Source organism: Notothenia rossii, assembly GCF_949606895.1.
Source record: "Notothenia rossii genome assembly, chromosome: 1".
Taxonomy (NCBI): domain Eukaryota; kingdom Metazoa; phylum Chordata; class Actinopteri; order Perciformes; family Nototheniidae; genus Notothenia; species Notothenia rossii.
In genome coordinates this window covers 84,166,370-84,188,154 of record NC_136912.1, presented here as the reverse complement: position 1 = coordinate 84,188,154, position 21,785 = coordinate 84,166,370, and the positions used below count along the sequence as shown (strand labels likewise).

The following is a 21,785-nucleotide window of genomic DNA, read 5'->3' as shown; positions in this document are numbered from 1 at the left end:
TTGGTCTAGAATCAAACATTAAACATCGATGAGCTGTGGCCCAACGAGTCTATGATAACAAGGTTTTACATTAGATTATTCATTCAATTACATGTTCTGGTAATTTATATGATAATGCTTCCTTTGTTAATCGTCTCTGCTTTCTTCAACCTTCTTACTGTTTTCAATTAGGGACACCCCCCACTTAATACTCATAATAATAATAATGATAATTATTATGATAAATCTCAAAATAATGTGTTTTTTAAGCCATATATTTGCATAATGAGTAGGCTTACTTTTTAGTACCTTACTTACAGAGTATTTTTTACAATTTCTATTTACTTTTTTAATCTGTACTTTTTCAATGCTACTTTTACAGAAGTAACATATCTTAGTTCTTGTTCTACCACAGTTGAAATATAATAGAGCAAGCATGATTTTAGCATTGTTTTATTTTGTAATCTCCTATCATAGGCTACTATGAACTGGCAACTCATTTGTTATATAAATAAACAGAGAAGGTGGTATATCATTTTTTATACTAGCCTTATATTTCAAAATGTTCTTCGGGAACCATGTTTTCTCTTGTGTGCATGGACATGTTATTATTTGTGAATTGTGTGTCCTGTATGCGCATGCGCAAGTGGTAAAGCGTGTTGTAGGTCTCTATGACGACGGGTCTAATAAACCTTTTAGGGCTGCAGAGGGACTGGAAGCAGATTATGTACACAGGTGTTGTTCCGTAGACTGCCAGGCACTATGTGGGCCAGTTAGATGGAGGGATAGTTACAAAACAAGCCGGCCAGATGGTGCTGACATCGCTCTGAACTCAACCGGAATACTAAGCAAGGACCCGCCGGTGCTGGTGAGTTTACTAACAGTTGTCACAATTATTTGTACTACTCTTAATTCTTAGTAGACAGACAAACCCACAAATCAGCCTCCTAATTATGTCTCCTGTTTATTTGTAGCTCTCGGAGCTATAAAGATAAACAGGATTATTGTCTTTAAACTCTGTGTTGTAGCCAGGGGAATTGGTTCCGAGACAACAGAGCAAAACTGTTGTAAACATAACCTGCATGTCAGCAGAGAGGGGATATCTGTGTCAAAAAGCAACAACAAGAATAATAGTTTACTCGTAACCTGGTAGTACTGGTTTCTTTCCAGTAGGTGACGACCAATCCTCAACACCAGTACATTGTATACAGTTGGGAGAAGCATTTCAATCCTAAACCTGATTAACAGTAGCAATACAACAGTTAAAGTCCTGCATTTCAAACTTAAAAAGTCAAATTTTGCAAAAGTAAAAAAGTATTGTTATTAACATATTTTTAAAGTACCAAAAGTAAGAGTACATTCATTGTTAAAATGGTCAATTTGAGATGAATGCTTAAATAATACTGGATTATAAATATTGATGCACTAATAATACATTGCTTTATTGTTGCATCATTTGATATTTGAAGCGTCATATACTGCTATTGCTAGCTCATGAGTATAACCAAGGGATCAAGGTCTCATCTTTAATATTAGATCGTAGTTTGTGGAATATATGTTGTATTTCTTATGTTAATTAACTCAAGTAATTATTAATGTAATGAATCACAACTGTAGTGGATTATAGAAGTACAGTATTCCCCCTGAGCTGCAATGGAGTAGATAGATAGATTAAGGACTCATTTAGCAGGGGATTTAAGTTAAGTACCTCAAAACGGTATTAAAGTACAGTCTTTGAGTAAATGTTTTTAGTTACATTCTAGCTTTTTTTTTTATGTATTCCTGTGTAACCCATATATCCACATTACATAAAGTGATGTGTGGGAAGTATTCGTAACACAACGATCCAAACATTCCTCTGCTCTTCCATCCATGAGACATACAAAATAAAATAAACCTAACATTTGAAATACTGTTTAGAGTATGATCTGTGTGGTGTTGTTTTGATGATCCAAATAGATGGACTCTACTCTGCGTTCCGCTCGACTGTAGATGAGGTTTAGTATTGTATGTCTGTGAACATCCTCAGTGACTCAGGTTATGGGATGTCTAGCATCTGACCTTTCACCTCTGTTGGCTATCACTTACCTTGATGTCATGCGGTGGCAATATACTTGTAAAAAAAACATTCTTAACTATGATGATACACTAGAGTGCAATTTATAATACATTCGTATGTTGTTTTTAATAAATTCAGCTTTATTTGTATCAGAATATATACTTTAAAATGCCTGCCTTGTGTAGGATGTGTATTATTTACACCTTCCCTGACATTTAAAACATATACATTTGTCAAACTCCACAAACTATTTCAGAACAAAGACTGTTTTTATATTACCGTTATACAATAATGTTGAGGATGTCATTACAAGAAGGACCCAATCAGGGTCCTAAAGCTGTGTACTAAATATTTGTAATTTTACGAGTCAAATCGTTACCCATAGTCGACATAGGGAGTTATGTCTGGGGGACATTAAACATATTTGAATTTTTCTTCTGGAGGCCATACATGGGTGATAAAGGAGACCTTTTCCTAGACTTAAGTGGAACAACAGGATATTTTATTTGGTCAGATGTTAAGATATCTTTCTCCGGGCTGCCTGACTGATATCACTTCCCTCAGTCAGGCCCTTCTGCTAACGTGGCAACAATCTTGTCTGAACATTATTTCTGATCTTCTTCCAGTGAAGATTATGAGTGGGGTGGTTATCACAAAGTCTCAGGACGAATACGAGGACGACTTCGAGAAGGATCTGGACTGGCTGATCAGCGAGGAATCCCGGAGTGAGGACCAGGCAAGTCCTTTATATAAAATCTCGGGGCAGGCTGATAACTTCTCTCATATACACTTTCTATTTTTTAACACTGCTTGTTTTTTTAATCAATTGAAACCAGGTCTGTGCTGCTCTACTTACTGCAGACTAGGTGCGGCATCTGTAGTGTTGAGTTACCCAGCCAGGCACATATCAGTGTATACATGTGAAACCCATGCTGTTGACATGCGGTGACATACTTTCACTGTGCTCCACTGCAGGATGCAATATTGATGAACACACTAATGCTTGTCTGTTATCACACCACCTATTACCTGCTTACTATTGATGTTGCTCATTCATTTACCTTCAAACCTATTTAATTAATGCAGTTTTTCTGTTGTTCTGCACCTCAGGGTCCTGACTTTAAAGACATAGAAGCAGAGATTGACAAAGAACTGGAGGAGGATGAGAAACAGAAAAGAAAGAAAAGAAAGCCGAGAAGCCTCAAGGAGGAGAAGAGGGGCAAGAAATCCGAAGAGTTGAAAGAAGATGAAGAGGAAGAGAGGTGGCCCTCACCTATGGATCCATTAGAGTATGATTCAGACAGAGACAGCCCGAATAAGTCCTCAACCATACTCCCACCTCCTCCAGAGATGGAGGAACAGACTGAAGAGGAGAAGAAGTACATCCAGGAGAAGATCCAGCAGGCGAATCGGGAGCTGCAGGACCAAGAGGCCCCGAGTATGACGAGACGCAGACGGCTGCATTTTAAAGAGACGCTGGTGGACCTGGTGGTGTCTCCACAGCAGTTTGAGAAAGGAGACACTGGTGAGGTGGAAGGGGAGCAGTGCACCAAGGATTCAAAAGTCGAGATCGAAGTGTCGAGGAAGCTTTCTGAGCTAAAACTTTCCCCTCGACAAGAGAGGGAATCTGGCAGAGCTGCGGAGAGCATTGAGGGAGGGTTAAAGGAAGGAAAAGTCCTGGTCGAAAAGGATGGTAAGTTTGACCTAGTCAGCCTGAAAGAGGTGGAGAGTATGGGACTGCTGCCTCCTATAGCAAACAACCACATGGACTTCTCCTTCTCACGTCACACGGAGCAGACTGTGAGCTCCAGGTCCTCCTCCTCTCCTCGTGCCGGCTCTCACCCTTTCCATCAAGGCATAAATCAGCTCCCAGCCCCCCGACCCCCAGCCCAGCCCAGGAGCAGGCCCAGCTCAGCCAGCCACAGCCAGAGAGGCACCCAGTGGAGAAACAGCAAGCGGAGGGTGCAGTCTGCCACCGGGACCCCCTGCCAGGCCACATACAGCCTCTCACCACAGCAGAAAGAGCTGCTGCAGAGGATCGAGGAGAGGAAGAACAGGCTGGCCAGAGAGGTAGGAAAGAATACTTGAAAGAAAAAAGTTAGTGTATTTCACCAGTAAAAGTAGCAAAGCAAGCATCAAAACAACAAATGAGCCTTTCCACGTTTAGCCTTGATTTCTTAAAATACTGTTTCGATCATTCTTGCTTTAGGAAGAGCAGAGGAAACAAGAGGAAGAGGAGCAGAAGAGGCAAGAGAACGAGCTGGCGTTTAAGGCCTGGCTGATGAAGAAGAGAGAGCAGTTTCATGAGGAGAAGAGGATCCACCGAGCCCAGGAGATGGAGAGGGACAGCGCTAAGGTACGACCACAATCTCTCACAGCGTGGATGTTCAGCAGTAAGAACAGAAAGTCTGGAGATACAGCAGATGATGCTCCTTTTTCGTAATTGTCAGTCTGATTATTTTTTTAATATAATTGAATCAATATCATATAATTATTTCGTAATTTTAAGCAGCTTTTGTCAAGTCTTTATCCTACTCTAAAGACATGAAAGCGTCCACATTTTGTACAGCAAAACATTTTAGGCTCCTGTGTGGAAAAGGAGAAAAATACTTTTACAATAAGAAGTAACAGTATTCTATTTGTTACACACAGAAATGATAACTTAGTTTTTTTTGCATCTAAGAAAACCAAATCAGCAATGCTATACTAAATGTCAACGGTTACTTACTGGATGTATTTCTGCATCCTCCGGCAGAGAGACTCCAGCGACCCAGAGGAGACCTTCAGGCTGTGGCTCCAAAGGAAGCAGGAGCAGCAGCAGAGAGAGAGACACCTGCTGGAGCTGAAGAGGCTGGAGGAGGACAGCGGATACCTCCTGCGCAGCCGAGAGGAGTGTGAGCGTGCCTTCAAACTGTGAGCACACCTTCATTTACATTCACCACAACTTCTCACAGCATTTCAAAAATATCTGTCTTTATGTTGAATCATGATAAATCCATTATATATTGCCATAGGCCTGTTTGAAGTTGTTAATAGTTAGTTTGTCAGAAGCATTTACACATTTCATATTTATTTATTTAAATTGGCTGTGAAATGTTTTTTTCATACATTAACATTTTTATCTTAAAGGTCAATTGTGTTTCTCATGCTTAAATTGGCCCCTGGTAATCTCCATCGTCTTGTGTCCTCCTCAGGTGGCTGAAGCGTAAACGGGCGGAGAAGCAAGCGGAGCAGCAGGCGGCTCGAGAGCGCTCCCGCAGGTTGGTGCTGGAGGAGCGGCGCGCACGACGGATGAGGGACCTGCTGTTCACCGTCAATGAAACCAAGCCATTCAGATTTACCGAACAGCTGGACCACCGCTTCTGAACCAAACACATCCAATGTCCCCTGGATTCAAACAAACACCACCTCAAACTCCACACTGGGCGACACGAGACGTGGAATGAACAGAATACATAGTTTACTCTCAGTCCAGTTGTTATTTATTTCTACTTCTGGGCTGTGTTAAAGCACATTCTGAGAAGATCAAGTTTACCGCAGTGACCTCCTCTTAGTGTGATAACATTAAAAGAGTGAATGATTTTTGTTACTGTATTTACCTTGTGTAGTGGCTGACGCACTTTACTTTGAATGGAGCTAAACTGCAGGGCTGTACAGCGTCAGCTCAAGTTTTTGTTACTGTATGCCTTTCGTCAGAGAGTGTTCGGTTACATAGGAAGCATACTTTTGAGTTTACAACAGGTGACTTGAACAGATAAAACTGTAAAGGAATGAGATATAGATCTGTAAAGCAATATATGCCTGGTTGTTTGAGACATGACTCAGACACAACACAAATAATGTATCAGTTTCTTTGTTTAAAATGCATTCTTGTTTCCTGCAAATGAACAATGATGAGATGAACAAATAAAACAGATATACACAGTTCAACGTAGATATGGAATTTTATCATTTTCATTTATAGACATGGACACATCAATGTTTGTGTGCTACAGCATTTCAGAATTAAATATCAGTGAAACAAAAGTGGCCAACCTCATAGCACGACCGGTTTAAGATTTCTGGTTAGCAGTTTGTATCTATGTAAAAAAAGAAAGAAACTTTGTGCACGTTTTCTCCATTGGGTTTACAGTGCACGATTCGACCTCTCATCTGTATCCTCAACACAATCATAAAGACAAAAAAAGATAGATACATATATTTATTCCTTGAAACAGGAATGATTGACATCTTTTATGAAAAAAGTTCCTCATATTAAATGCCAACAGTTACGTCAGCAGCTGGCTATTATTAAAAACACATAAATAATAGTAAAATATGTCAGTGAACATGGAAAACAGAATATTCTGCTCTGTGTGCCCAGAGAGTAAGGGGGGGGGGGGGGGGGGGGGTTATTCACGGCAACAACAAAGGAAAATCAGACATTTACAGTTTCAGACTTGGCACAGAAGAGAAGGACAGAGTGCATGATCATTAAATATTCAGCATATAAGAACATATCTCTTTCTTAAACTCTTTGTATGAGCACTATTATAAAATCAGGTACCCAAATTAGAAAAACAGAACGCTTTCTACATTGAAAATAGTTATTACTGTCACAAAAGAATATTGAAGAACATTATGTTGTTACTTATTAATAGTACTTGCAATTGTGAGTTATTTTAAAACAGAGACAACTAAAAGTAAGATATTTTTTGTAAATATCTGAATTGTGTTTATGAATAAAACCCATTAGAAATGTCATCCAAAACCAGAACAACTCAGAACTCAGAGCAAAAAATAAATAAATGTCTGCTTCTGTTTGGCTTCTTCACAGTTCAGTCGGTTACAGATATGACCAGTCTTGAATGAAACCAGGTACGACAAAACAAAACAGAAATAGTTGGATTTCTTTCTCTACAAGAAGCTGTCGCTGGAGGGAAAGACAAAAGGTAAACTCAAATACTTGTGGGTAGAAAAACCCCCACAAAAATGACGAAATTATGAACCTTGCACTTCAAACAGTACAAACATAGAAAAGTTCTGATCCAAAGACTTTTTCAATAAATAGTTAAAATATTTAGAAGGATTTGGTAGAAGGGGAAGAGGTGAAGCTTCTACAGTTCATCTTTAGGGTTGATGTTGAGGCCTGGACCCCAAACAGACTGCGTGTCCAACGCCTGGATCACCTCATCCGCCTGAAGTCTCTCCTAGTAGTGAAAAAGAACAAATAATTCAGGCTAGATTAATAAATACACTCGAGTTAGCAAAAGCATATTACATATTTCTGTTTTATTGTGTTGCACTGTTGGTGGAGCCTGTGACCTAAGATTTTCATCATCATAACTACACTGTAGCTATGTACGTATGACTAATAAAAGCCTTGAACGTTGAATTAATCTGAAGGGATTTCTTATATAAAAAGGAGCTAAAAGTTGTCGCTAACCCAATGCTTTGGCTGAAATGGAAGATTCATTATTTCCTGTGCTGACTTGCCTCCAAAACCTACTTGGATTTGTATCCACTAGTGTCCTAAATACCAGATAGCAGGAAGTGGATCTATGGCCTTTCACCCTGTTGACAATTCTTTATTATTTAAAGCTGCTTTGTATCGTAGATCGACAAACCGACAGCTCTCTTAGCTAAATGCTAACACATCTTAGTTTGACATCTAAGCATAGTCACATTTGCTAATAGTTCTAAACTTGGAAGCAACTTTGGAGTAAACACAGGAGGAAAGGGATGATTACTTATTCATTTGCAATTGTTCTTTAACAGAAACATTAGTTTACCAGTTCTCTGAAGAGCGGGTCCAGAGTGAACCACAGAGCGACGGCACACCTCTGCCCGCTCGTGACGGCCTTCACACCGTGTGGATTCTCCCCTCCGGATGAGAAACCCACCATCCGGCCACACTTGGGCTTCACTGATGCCTAGAGAAAATAGAGTTTTACGTTTAATATAAATATATATTGCATCCTTTTGGTATCAGACCCCTGATATTAGCATGTTCACTGACTCCCTGTGCCGCAAAATCATTTTAAAAGTAACTCTCACATCAAAGAAGACACCATCTTACCGTGACTGTTTTGGCATCCATTTCTGTGAATATGAACTCCCCTCCTTCAAAATCTCCATTGAGATATAACAGTGCACTGAAAATAAAAAAGGAAAGTATAGATCAGCACATACTCAACTGATTGAAAGAGACCGCTGCAGAAAAGTGGGTTGATTATTTATAGCAGTGTTGATAGCCTCTCACCTGTAGTCTCTGTATGTGTACGCTGGAGGCTCCTTCCAGCACTCATTGGCCTCGGGGTCCAGCAGACAGTTGTCAGCATGGATGGGATGGCTCAGGTCATTCCTGTGATCCTGCTGGCCTGTGAAGGACAACCAAAAAGAATAAATACAAAGAAAACATCCTCTGTATTTTTTTATTTTTTTTTATTCTTTATTTATTTGGGATCACATTATATGGAAGCCCATTTCCGCCACTTGAAAAAAATAAAATCCCCATGAAAAGTCATAATGAGATAAAAAAAGTCGAAATTATGAGATAAAAAGTCATAATTATGAGATAAGAAAGTCGAAATTATGAGATAAAAAGTCATAATTATGAGTTAGAAAGTCATAATAATGAGATAAAAAGTCATAATTATGAGATAAGAAGTCATAATTATGAGTTAGAAAGTCATAATTATGAGATAAGAAGTGCGCATGCGCTGCAGTGGCGCTGTCTTCAAAGGTCCCTTCATCACCTTGCTCTCCACCATGCAAACGGCATGTAGTCCTAAATAAGGTAACTATTACAGGTGGCTTTTGTAAATGTTAGATGTTACATATAACCTATATTGCAGCTAAACTACAACAATGCATAGCTTTGACTTTACCTGTTATGGACTATAATATTATAGGCCTATAGTTTTGTGGTAACGTTTACGCCACTAATGACAATAGTGTAGGCATACTGCTGCTGTGAGTTGCTAGCCTAACTCTAACCCGTGAACGTTCTTATCTCATTATTATGACTTTTTATCTCATTATTATGACTTTTTATCTCATTATTTCGACTTTCTTATCTTGTAATTATGACTTTTTATCTCATTATTATAACTTTCTATCTCATAATTATGACTTTTTATCTCATTATTTCGACTTTTTTATCTCATAATTATGACTTTTCATGGGGATTTTTATTTTTTTCAAGATGCGGAAATGGGCTTCCATAACATTATAATACAAGTACAGTTTTTCAAATCATATATGTTTAGAGACCCGAAAGTGACATAGCAAATGAAATAGCAAACAAAATGAGTCAAAATAAAATAAAAATGAAAAAGTACACAGGGGTTGTTTGAAATAGCAAATGTCTACACATGTACATATGCATACATATCAACATACATATATACATTCAATACACATACACACATACATGTGACCATACATACACAGCTATACATATACATTCAATCGGTGTATAGAAACAGTCAAACATGGGATGGTCGTCTTTGGGATATGTCAATTCTCCACTTTTTCCATATTTCTTCAAATGTGTTTTCCTGAAGCCTCATTGAGAAGGTGATTCTTTCCATAACATAGATTTCATGGATTTTGTCGTACCAGTTGTCAAGAGAACTGTACTTTTGTACTTTTCAAGGATTAAAGGATGGCAAGACTATACATTAGATCTACTTTTTGAGTCTAGACTGTAATTAAAGTAAAAAAACGTAAGCTTATTGTAACACGTATGAATACATTTTAAAAGACGGCACTTGTGAAAATGTTTCCTTGTGTAACTGACCTGTGATGGCCGTCCGGCACACTAGGTGTGTGTAGGAGAAGTGTAGGGTGGAGTTGAGCAGGAAGTACGACTCGATGATCTGCCTCGCTCGCTCGCTGATGTCATAGAACATGCGAGCGCTCCTCATCGGCACCCTGCCCTCATAGCTGTACTGTAGGGAAGAAATAACAAAATGGAGCATAACATGTAGAGTTAAACCATAAATGAAGAAAGATGACACTTTAAATGATGAATATGCAATATTGCTGAACTCATGGTTTGACATTTGACTTGAAATTGAACTCTTCTCATTAATCCATTTAGCTCGGATAATATGCCCTTTTCTGTAACCCTGACAACAATCTAGTCTAATGATGAATTCAGTCATTCCTTTCTGTTTAGTGGTTAGTGTACCTGCAGGGTTTTGAGCACAGTGGCTCCTTCAAACTTCTCGTTGGGAGTGTGTGGAGACATCCTCCCTCTGTAGCCGTCTCCTGCTTTGGTGACAGCCTGGAAACAAGATTAAGATTCATAAGATTCATTTTAAAATGAAGATTTTAAACCATAATGAGTGTAATGTCCTTACATGTGCCAGGTCTCTGAGGTCCGAGCACTCCTCCTCAGATATGACATCATCCAGCAGCACCCGCTGCGTCCCGTTCAGGGCCGCAGAGTCCTGCACCAGCTGCACCTTGTCAAACAGCAAGGGGCCACCTACACAGATCACAGAGCAGCACTTAAAGAATGCAACATATCTTATCTTAGCAATGTTCAAGGAAGATTTATCTGAACACTGAGGGCTTTTTCTTCAAAGTGTAACTCCTGTTCTGCTTTATCTCAGGCTTAGTGAAGTTACCTTCTTTGAATTGCTGTGGAGAAAGAGCAGAGATGTTCTTCTTCTCTGAGATGGGAACATACTCCATCCAGCCGTCTGTACCAGAAGGAATCCTGGAAAACAGAACACAGAGAATTATTTTGTCATTAGGGCTCATCAGTATTATTTCAACTTTAACCCTGCACTTTTCAATTTTTCTAAATATATTTTTCGGGCAATTATGACACCATCATATTCTTTGTGGGTTTGAATTTATAATACAACAAACTCAAGCAGATACAAAACAACATTTTCATTATATTTGGGGGAGTTTCCTGATAAATGTCAGTCCAATATTTATTCTCCTTTAGCTCTGTATCTGTCTCTTTCGACTCCTGAGGGAATATCTGTCTCTAAAGTTACTAAATGCTCCATTGTGTTCACCAGCTATTTGTTTATCATGTCCGTCTGCTGTTTAGTGCACAGCATGTAGCAAACACTTGTTTTTCAAGAGCTTTTGAGCTGAAAACACCTGCAGCCAAAACAACAATAAGAGCAATGAAAGAACACAAACAGTAGAGTTGCAGTCCCCACAGCTAAACAATTAGTTTAAACACGTTATCATTTAAATATAAATCACTACAGTGTTGAGAGAAACAGTTTTTCTAAAAAGACTGATAATTCCGCTTTTCATTTTTACATTATATCTATCTTTTTTCAAGGCAATGACAAGACAAACGGTATTGTATGATACACTGTTTGATGCTACACCTTAAAGTTTGACTGATTCTAACTCTTTACCTGTTTGAGTCCTCTCTTCGACCTGTGCTGCTCCAATAATTCTGTAGAAAAGAGAATGGACATTTTTAATATTTACATTTGTCTTTTTCTAAATCTCTGCTGCCAAGGAGTCAATGAATAAATAAAGAAGAAAACCAGGGGGACTCAATATATGCTTTACTAATACCAGAGGTAATTTTATAGATGCAATGTACAAAGAAATATGACGTGTCAGAGTGGCCAGCAGGTGTCGCTGTCGGCTAAGAGGACAGTGGTGGACGGTGTCTGCCAAACACCTGTTACCCTGCTCTGAGTCAGCCAGCAGCAGAGGCACATTAATGCCTTTACACACTCAGCAGGAGATCTGCTCAGCATCAGACACATGTGGATTGGCTTAATGTTAACCGCCTGTTAAATTATACCTCCTTTTAATTCGGGAAAAAACTGGGAATTAAAGGGCACTGGTCGGCCAATAAAAGCTGGCTGTCTGCTTTGAATGTGTGGTTACACATGGAAAATGAACAACATTTGGGATGAGGTTGTATTCTGTTAACTCACCCCTTCTGTAAACTCTACACCCATGGTGTTGCTGCCAATCAGAAGGAGCTCCAGTTCCTGTTTGTGCCTCCTCAGGTACCATGCCGCATCCTGAGAACAACAACACACCAAACGTTAATGGCCAACAGTTTCCTGAGTCAGTCATTAAGGTAAATGTAAGCACATGCTTTAAGTCCGGGACAGATGATGAATGGGAAAATAATTGCTGGAAAGGAAGAAGATACACTACATATTTAATTGCTAAATGTACCTATTGTATGACTTATAAAGAAATGTCCCATCCGGTCCTTAATCAAATGTCCCCCATTCATGGCAATGTTTAAGCCATTTGTACCACTGCATTCTTCCCATACCCATAGTTATAAAAATAGAGTAAAAGTATTATGGTTAATAAAAATCATCTTGTGTGTTGTTTTAAAGCTCATTGCCATTCATTTTCCTAACTCTTAAAGTGACAGCGACACCTTTCCTCCCACTTTCAGCCTAAATGAAGGGAAGCAGGATGAGTTTCTCTCCTCGCCTCAGTGCCAGGACTAATGGAGTGTGTTGGCCTCTCTGCTTCTGTGTCCTCTCTGAGGGATAGTTTTACTACTGTTTCCTGCCTTGAGTGAAAACCTAAATAAAAAAACAACTGCTGTTTCTGCAGGTCAAATAATACAGTAAGAGTGTTTGCTGCAGTGTGTGTTTGCATCTAAAGGAATTTCAAGGCCAATTGATTTAGCTATGTTGAAATACAAAAAATGCTGATGATATATTGACAATCATTCACACAACACAAGTCAACAACAAGGCCATTAAAACCAATTTCCCCAAGAGATTGTTAAAGTATTTCAGATTCTGATTCACATTGTTATTTTACTTTGGTTATTAAGGCACAGCAACAGGAAGTGTGTGCGTGTGCGTGTGCGTGTGCGTGTGCGTGTGCGTGTGTGTGTGTGTGTGTGTGTAGTGCATGACATTAAGGATTTTTGGGAGATGGCCCTGTGGGCCATCTAAGCTAATTTACAGATGGCCCTGAGCCCAATAGAGATTGCCCTGAAAAATGCGCGCGGACGAAATGGCACGAAGGGTTTGGGGGGCCTCTCCCTAGAACATTTAGATTTTTCCAGGTCTTACTGTAGATGATGTCTGGTGCATTCTCTAGACTGAATTATAAGATGAACCACCACAATATTATATTGTACAATTTCAATTTTCTTCTTCATTTCACTTGTTTGTTTGCTCTTGTTTGCTCGCTTGCATGCCCTGCATAGCTATAAGAAATACTTAAGTTGTTGGTCAAGACACTTTCCATCTGATGAAGGCAAATGCCTTCCCAGATGTAAAAAAGTAGAAAACATTACATTCAGTTATAACTGCCAAAACAAACATTATTTACACTATTATGGCTCGTGTTAAAAATGTTTGTAATGTTATCTACTGTAAGTTGGTCGAATGAATGCTTCCTCATCCGGAAGCTGACCGAGCAGACCCGAGCAGCAGTCGAGAGGAGCCGAGCGCATCCGCGAAGCACACAAAATGGTGACGTCGGAGTTCCCGTTAGCCGGCAAATCGAAATCTCTTCGGTCAAAATAATTCCCCTTTAGAGCAATACCGCTTCAGTTGCGCCACTTATGTGACAGAGAAGAAGAGTATGTGACAGACAATAATAGTCAATTCTAATATCTAACACTTAATGTGGAGAAAGAGATGTCCTGTCTGGGTTGATTGTGCGTTGATCTGTTGGTAATGCCTCGGGGTTCTGGTGGGCATGTAAACAAATGCATAATGCTGCGCTATACTTTGTGGCCTCACCCGGTTGCATAGCGACACTTATTGTTTAGGTGTCTTTTAATAAGCAGGTAGTCATATCATTAGCTAAAAGTAGCTGGATCTGATCGATATGGACATAAACGCGAGTGAAGTCTAATCTGACGGGAGAGAGATCAGCTGCTGCTGACGAGTCGACATGCAGCTCTGCATGATCACATGCAGCGGTGAGCGGAACAAAACACACACTTCAGGTTAGAATATCACACGTAGCTATTTTAATTACCTCTCAAACTACCGTAACTAGTTATAGATATGTTTAGTTTTACTGTCGTGTCACTCATTACTGGATCCGCGAGCTGCATAATACTGGCATAATAGATTGCCCGATCGGGCAACCAGTAGGTGAGGCTTCATTGCCCGAGCTAAATACTAGATGGCCCCGGGCCATCGGGCAGTCCTTAATGTCGTGCCCTGGTGTGTGTGTACAGTTATCGTGTAACGTCAAACATTTTTGTGATTTTCTCTGTATGATAAGAGGAGAGGAGTTGAGTATTATGAAACTTGAGCACCCAAAAGTGTTGTTTTTCTTGTGGTTTGAAAAAAATAGAAAAGAGAAGCTGTTTTATTTCCAGCATCCTTAATACAAACAGCCCCCTAAATTGTTCCAGAGACTTCTGTGGGCACTGTGACATGACTTTCCTGCTCCTCCACGTTCCTGAAAGGCAGGATTCTTTGGCAGGTCGGGCCTGGCACTGAGATCTAGGGCTCTTTAAATGGTCTCCCCGAGGCCAGAGGGGGGGGGGGGGGGGGGGGGGGGGGACGCAGGGCTACCGACTGATCTGTGAACTGAGGGGAGTGAAAATACTTTAATGCTAGAAAAATGTAAGCTACGAGTAGAAAAACAGAAACGCTGCAACAAGTAGGCCTCTCTTTATCACACACACACACACACACACACACACACACACACACACACACACACACACACACACACACACACACACACACACACACACACACACACACACACACACACACACACACACACACACACACACACACACACACACACACACACACACAGTCCTGCTGGGAGTCTTGCTCAACATAATGAGTACCAGGCTTTCTAGGAAAAGGAGAGTTTGTGAAATTGAGACTTCAACAAAGCGCTGCTTGACTTTTCATAGCAGCTGATCAGAGTTTGAGAAAAGAACACATTCTCAATGCTAAAGCAGCTGATGAGTAGCCAGACTTAACTCATTTAATTTTCTTGAAGCGGGCAGACGTTCAGCCTTGAATCATTCGGAGTGTTATGATGACCAGGGGGGCAAGGAGATCATAAAGAGCGAGCCCAGAGGAAGAAATATGTTGTCGTTAACACGTTGACCTAGCAAAATCTGCCTAATACTTCCAGCTGGACGGAGAACATATACAAGTGAAAAGCAAACTTTAAGAGGCGGTAGCTGCCAAGCGAGAGTAGCAAACCTATCCAAGAAACACAGAAAACAGCCTGCTAGTCTCCTAGTTCCGCTCAAATCCACACTTTTCCTCCCATTACCTCAGTTGACAAAGTATACAGTTGAGCAAATTGAAGACCTTAATGAGGATGTTTAAATGTTTCCTAATTATCCAACTAACTATACCTAAATCCAAGAGGAGAACAAGCTTGTCTTTCTTTTTCAGCTTCATTCTTATAGTTTGAGTTTCTACAAGAACATGTTTACCCTGCTTACATTTATAATATCATTTCTATAATGTCAGTCTGAGTCTACCAGAGAACACCAAAACTGCCTTGGTTGTCCTATTTCAAAGTTTGAGGTTTAGATACCAAAAAACAAAAGCTTAAAATTGTACTTTTACTATAATTATTACTATAATATCTTTCTACAAGGAAACTTAAGAGAGCATAATTCCCATGCCAAGTCATTGTCATCTTTTACAGAGGAGCAACATAATCAATCCTGACTTCCAACATTTTAAATTGGCATGGTTTGTTCACGGCTCTCTAAACTCTCAGCCATCACCAATAACCCTCCGCACCCCATGAGAACAGCGGATCCTGACCTCTCTTGGCTTGCCATCGTGTCCCAGCTCCTCTCTGTAGTATTCCACGTTGTCCATCATGGACTCTTCTTCCTCGTGGAATAACAGGTAGGTTAGAGAGCACTGCAGCGCCTCCTCCAGCCTGTCCACTGCACAGAGAGACAGAAAGCAGTTAAAGTGGTGTAACATATGAACATGAATAAAGTTAACCTTTTATACCCTTTAGCAATATGGACTGGTTGCTGACCTCTCTGTGTGTGTGTGTGTGTGTGTGTGTGTGTGTGTGTGTGTGTGTGTGTGTGTGTGTGTGTGTGTGTGTGTGTGTGTGTGTGTGTGTGTGTGTGTGTGTGTGTGTGTGTGTGCCTATTTGTATACATCAAGACTGACATTCCAAACTGTTACCACAATGGAGTAAAATATTGGCTCTGGTTGACATAGTGGAAAAGCACACACAAACATTCTCTCTCTCTCTCTCTCACACACACACACACACACACACACACACACACACACACACACACACACACACACACACACACACACACACACACACACACACACACACACACACACACACACACACACACACACACACACACACACACACACACACACACACACACACACACACACACACACACCCCATTTTGAGGAGATTTGCCAGGAATTGTCACAGTGATGAAGTGAGACAAACGTACAGCAGGACTGTCCTGTAGCCTACAACACATATGCAATCACACTTTAATTCATATTCATTAGACTACAGATCCACAATCACATCTGTAACCCCACACACACACCTTGTACCTAACGACAGCCGATAAGTGCAGATAGAAACACACTTTTTACTAGCTTGTAAAGATGAGGGTTGACCAAAGACTTCCTGTCTTGGCCGAGGCTGAGGCAGCAACTCTGCTGCTGTCAGCTCAGCTGAGTGTTCCCTGGTCAATAAGAGTCTGGAGATATGAGCTCAGTCAAACAGAAAAACGTCATTGAGAATTTATTTCGGAATCTGAGACAGCCAAAGCACAATGCTGCTGAGTGATGCCAAACGTCCACTGCAGCGTGATGTGAAGCCACTGAGGAGCCTAAATCACAGCAGGACACTGTCCAGCCAATCAATCACTCAGATTACTGACTTGTGGCAAGGAGTTACTGACATTGATTTATTATTTGGAAAAAGAAGAAGAAGTAAAAAGGCCAGCTGAATACATGCTGCTAAAAAATATAGTCTTATTATGCTGGATATAAATGAATTTTGCTCAGTGTTGTAAAAAAAAGTAGCTTGGTATCCGATATATTACATAGAGACTTATAAACATAGACAGCCAGAAACACAAAGGCACACACACAGGCTGTTAAAAATAAAATCAAAGCGTGCTCTGAGTGTGTTTGCAGAGACCCAATGATTCACGTTGCTTTATGAGAGCCACATGCTTATCGTTCATTAAAGTTAATCTAGTGATCTCACATCCACTCGGCACAAAGACTTTCCCAACTACGCTTTGTTGACGTGCCAACGCCCTCATCTAGAAGAGTATTTCATGACAAGAAACAAAAGACCTGAGCCTATCCTTTTATTCAGACACACACACACACACACACACACACACACACACACACACACACACACACACACACACACACACACACACACACACACACACACACACACACACACACACACACACACACACACACACACACACACACACACACACACACACACACACACACACACACACACACACACACACACACACACACACACACACACACACACACACCTGAGACCGCGAGATGAGACCAGATACACCAATATAAAAGTTGGCCAGGCAAACACACAAGATAATGTCATTCATTCTTGTGCAACAATGTCGACCTTTAAAAGGGGTGCGGACAACTTTTGACTGTTTGTAGCAACTGTGGTCACTATGAGTTATTGTATGTGTGTGTGCGTGTGTGTGTTCAGGATCTGTCTTGTTCCCTGTGCTTCAGTGTTTTGAAATTGTGGTTAAAATGATTTCAGTAAATACACTAAAAGTTCTTGAACTTACCATGGAAGTAGGCAAACTGCAGGTAGTCGTAGTGCAGAGGCAGGAAGTTCTCCATGGGAGAGAGGCGGCCAGGCCGGGTGGCGAGGTCTCGAATACACTCGTGTTCACAGTGCAGCACCTGAGTGAAGTGATCTGCAACAGATGAACAAAACAGGATCAGTTTGCCAATCTTAACTTAAAGGTGACCTATCATGCAAAATGCACTTTTGTACGTCTTTTATACATGAATATGTGTCCCCCGGTGTTCCAGGGAACTCACCAAGTGTCAGAAAACACAACCCTCTCTATTTTCCTCCATACCCAAATCTCTTGAAAAGGGGCTGCAACAGATTTGATACAGACTGATTACAGATATGAACACTTCTATGACGTCACAGAAGTGGCGCTACGGCTATTGGGCCAACTCCACCAATCAGGAGGAGACAGCCACAGACATTGCCGTTTGAAAGCGCTGGAGACGCTGTGGTACATATGCCAGGCCTGTAGATGGTGCTGTTCTCACAGAATCAGCCCATGCAAAGACAGTGTTAAATTGAGCGAAATGAGGAATGGCTAAAATGCATGATCTGTTTGGTATTTTGAAAAATAAAAAGTATAAATATGCCATATATAGGTATGGTCCTACACTATATTATTCAAATATAGCATGATAGGTCCACTTTGATGATAAAAAGCAGAATCTTGCATTGCATGTGGCTTTTGTTGTTGTTGTGTTGTGTGTTGGTTAAGGACAGTATTACTATCACCTATACCTGAGGGGAGCTCAGGATTTTATACAAAACAGCAGTCTGATAGTAAACTCTTATTTACAAAACCTGCACATTTTTTCAGTTAAGCTTGGTAATCCACAATGTAAATGGCAAAAGTCGTGTTTGCAAGTAGTTTATAACTGCACCAAAAGTGCAGAGGAACATGTCCAATCAAAGTACTTTTCTCCAGAATAGTTCTAAAACATTTCTTAATTTCCAACATTTTTGCAAAATGTCTTAAAGAGCTTTACAATGCTCTCATAACATAACTTTTTGACCTTGAAAAGAAAACCTTTCTTTGGATGCGAAAAGGAAGAAACTTCAGGTAGAGCCAGAGTTGAGATTACTTCTCCAGGAATAGATTTTTTATCTTCACTGAATTAATGATTTGATCAGTCCAAGATATTTCAAACCAGTATTTTTTATCAGCTTCCATTACAGAGATTATATATTCAGTATGACTAATACCACTGGACCTTTGTCTGTTGGTAACGTAATGCACCAGTGCAATACGGAGACTATTACAAATGGTCTGCAGCTCAAAGCCATTAACACTGCTGAGATCATTGGTGTGATATCAGCTCAGGGGTAAAGGACCATTTCCAAACCAGCTGAAAGTTATGAATTGCTTGTCAGACAAAACGACATTGACTAGCTTATGCTGTATTTGTGTTGTATACTATAATACAGAGATTACTATTAAACATGAGAACATATCCTTATAAACTGAAATCAACAAAAACTGCATTTAAAAACGGATGTTGAGATTTCACCCTCTGTCTGAAACCAGAGCCAAGTCCGCTCTGATTGGTTAGTGATTGGTCAACAGCTGAGAGATGTCCGCCCCTTAGCCTATCACGTACAATGTGTTGGAGCGTTAGCCATTAGAAGTGCGAGTGTTACATAGTAATGTCATTAAGTAACATAAGTAAACATAGGAGTCTAATGGAGGTGTGTGGGAAAAAACTCCCTTTCAAAGGATCTTTGGGATTCTAGGCTTTAAAGACCATTTACATTCACAAAAACCTACACAACACACTACAGGAAAATGAAAACTCCAAAAGGCATAATAGGAACTTTTTAAAGCGCATCAGTGGTGTCTTTTGTTACCTGTTGTCCTGTTTTGTTAAAGTATCTGTTATTTGTGGGGGAAAACACAGGATAGAGTTTGAATTGATGATCTGTATCAAATACAGCATGTCCAACAGCTGGTGCTGTGAAGTAGATCAACTACATGTTGTTCCCTTTATAACAGTTTAGTGTTTTCATGTCTTTGTGTTTCCTGAGGGTTCGACAGAATACAGGATTCATCACCACCTCAGGGAAAACAGATTTTACAGCGTGTTACATATCATTTCCTTATGTCGAGAGGAGAGCCAGACGAACAGACGATAGCATGTGTGTATGTTTGTGTTTGTGCTTGAATATACAGTGAGGTCACTTTTGAGCAGCTGCAGCGCTACTTTCCTCGTGTTCAGACAGCAGAGCTGAGTTCTCAGAGGAGCTGGAATATGAAATGTTTAAGGCCAGAATCATGCCGCACTGTAAGGGGCTTCTTTTTTCCTCTGCAAATCAGATCAAAACATAAGGAAGTCATTCTAGGAAAAACTTTCTCTTTTATTAAACCCACAAAGCGGATTCTATTACTCTCAATAAATACATACAGGTCATCTCAACATAAATAAACATCATAATCACAGACTTTTCTACCGTGGTGCTATGGAAAATAATCCATTGATTGCAAGTAAAACAAAGCATGGCCAAAACTAATTGCCCTTGGTTTTCTGTGTTTATGCAACCAGGCCATACATTTTTGAGACAAAGCACACTTGTCAGAAATTAAGCTGCGGCTACTGCGCAAAACTCGCCTCGACTTCCAGAAAGAAAGGCCTGACTCGTGTCATCAAAAGCCCGACTGACCAAAGTAGATGTGTATGTTTAAATGTGTAATCACGTAATCATGATCTGATGCTTTGCTGTGGATACACACATCCCGCCACATCAAAAACGCCTGATTCTCTGCAGGAAGAGAGTTGAGGCCCACATGACTCCTATTGGCTTTCCAGCATGTTGTAAACAAGGTAAGATCTTAAAGCGGTACATGTTTGTTATTTATGAAGCTCATTAAAACTTTATGACTAACACTCGATGATGAGATATCGCTGAGGCTCCCTCTCTGGCTGCCAGTCTGATGAAAGCCAGCGGCTGCAGGGCTGAGCGTGAACGGTCTCACAGTGACCTCTGTCATTATGTTGCTCTCTGTTTAGGGCAGAGATCAGCAGCAGAGAGAGGGGGAGAAAAGTAAGCGGTGGAGACTGGTAGCAGTGCAGCTGCCTTTTTTCTGTTTGATCATCATTACTAATGGTTTACTGTACATCCGTGCAAAGCTGATGGAGGCATTGGTTTTGAATCATATCCCTAAACTGCATTAACATGATATGTGATTTGGTGATGGGTAAAAACGGATAGTTAAGTTTGGCTTCCATTACATCCCCAGCTAGCTTGCGTCGGTTAGCACAGCAGTTGCTTGAAGAAAGGTCAGCGACAATTGAGGTACAAATTGAATTACTTCAAAATAAATTGCGCAGAATTCGGCAAACAAATTCATGAGGTGCGCGATACCGAGGGTAGGCTTACGCCCAGCCGGGTGTCAGTGCCCCCTCCATAGAAACACAACAGCAAGGTCGGCTAGTAAGAAGCTCTAAAACATGAACAGTCCCATATAAGATATACTATCAAAAAGCAAACAATAAGATGACACATTGATTAGGCATAAGCCATTTGTAAAAGAATAATGTAAAAACATATATAAATACCAAAATGTCCCTTTAAGAATAAATGCCAAGAAAGGGCCCTCAGGTGTCACGTTGAGTGAGGTTATGAAGAGCGTTTTAGTCCTTAAGTGAGACAGGGGGGCGGGGGGTGCACTCAGGCTGTTTCCTGGACGGTTGAGGATGTAATAAATAGAGCATGTCTACCAAATCCCAGGATTGTAACTAAAAACTGCTCAGAGAATATCACTCAACCCATTTTCGTTAAACTTAAGCTTGGACTGAACTTACAGTTATTTGTATTATTTGATTTATTTCTAGGAGACTTTGAACAATCATTTATTGTTTTGAATCGGTGTAGAGAGGTTGCCAACAACATACAGTGCAGACTCAATGCGCCCAAATGTAATATATTGATTTCAGCAGCCAGTTAAATCTGTTGGATATCTATTGTGCCATGG

The 21,785-nt window shown here is 40.4% G+C and overlaps 2 protein-coding genes across 2 annotated transcripts in view; one reads left to right on the top strand and one right to left on the bottom strand.

Annotated features, from left to right (window-relative positions):
• The first annotated feature begins 638 nt into the window (after nt 1-638).
• Nucleotides 639-5,972, top strand: ccdc181 (coiled-coil domain containing 181). The gene is made up of 6 exons (XM_079686056.1): nt 639-847; nt 2,665-2,774; nt 3,149-4,108; nt 4,248-4,394; nt 4,794-4,951; nt 5,233-5,972. Exons 2-6 carry the CDS (start codon nt 2,673-2,675, stop codon nt 5,402-5,404), a joined length of 1,539 nt encoding a protein of 512 aa, XP_079542182.1. The 5' UTR covers nt 639-847; nt 2,665-2,672; the 3' UTR covers nt 5,405-5,972.
• p3h2 (prolyl 3-hydroxylase 2) overlaps nt 5,964-21,785 on the bottom strand; it is a 58,589-nt gene continuing 42,767 nt past the window's right edge. Inside the window, exons 4-15 of the mRNA XM_079686048.1 lie at nt 17,805-17,936; nt 15,769-15,896; nt 11,953-12,042; nt 11,416-11,456; nt 10,657-10,748; nt 10,387-10,514; nt 10,215-10,310; nt 9,822-9,972; nt 8,280-8,397; nt 8,097-8,172; nt 7,810-7,950; nt 5,964-7,227 (exon numbers count right to left, since the gene is read on the bottom strand). Coding sequence (XP_079542174.1) covers nt 7,135-7,227; nt 7,810-7,950; nt 8,097-8,172; nt 8,280-8,397; nt 9,822-9,972; nt 10,215-10,310; nt 10,387-10,514; nt 10,657-10,748; nt 11,416-11,456; nt 11,953-12,042; nt 15,769-15,896; nt 17,805-17,936 — 1,286 coding nt within the window. The 3' untranslated portion in view covers nt 5,964-7,134. The remainder of the gene's footprint in view (nt 7,228-7,809; nt 7,951-8,096; nt 8,173-8,279; nt 8,398-9,821; nt 9,973-10,214; nt 10,311-10,386; nt 10,515-10,656; nt 10,749-11,415; nt 11,457-11,952; nt 12,043-15,768; nt 15,897-17,804; nt 17,937-21,785) is intronic.

Excerpts from the sequence above, each read along its gene's own strand:
- ccdc181 (XM_079686056.1), top strand. The coding sequence starts at position 2,673 with ATGAGTGGGGTGGTTATCACAAAGTCTCAGGACGAATACGAGGACGAC. Across the intron at positions 2,775-3,148 it reads AATCCCGGAGTGAGGACCAG|GGTCCTGACTTTAAAGACAT; the intron begins GCAAGTCCTTTA and ends TCTGCACCTCAG. Across the intron at positions 4,952-5,232 it reads TGTGAGCGTGCCTTCAAACT|GTGGCTGAAGCGTAAACGGG; the intron begins GTGAGCACACCT and ends TGTCCTCCTCAG.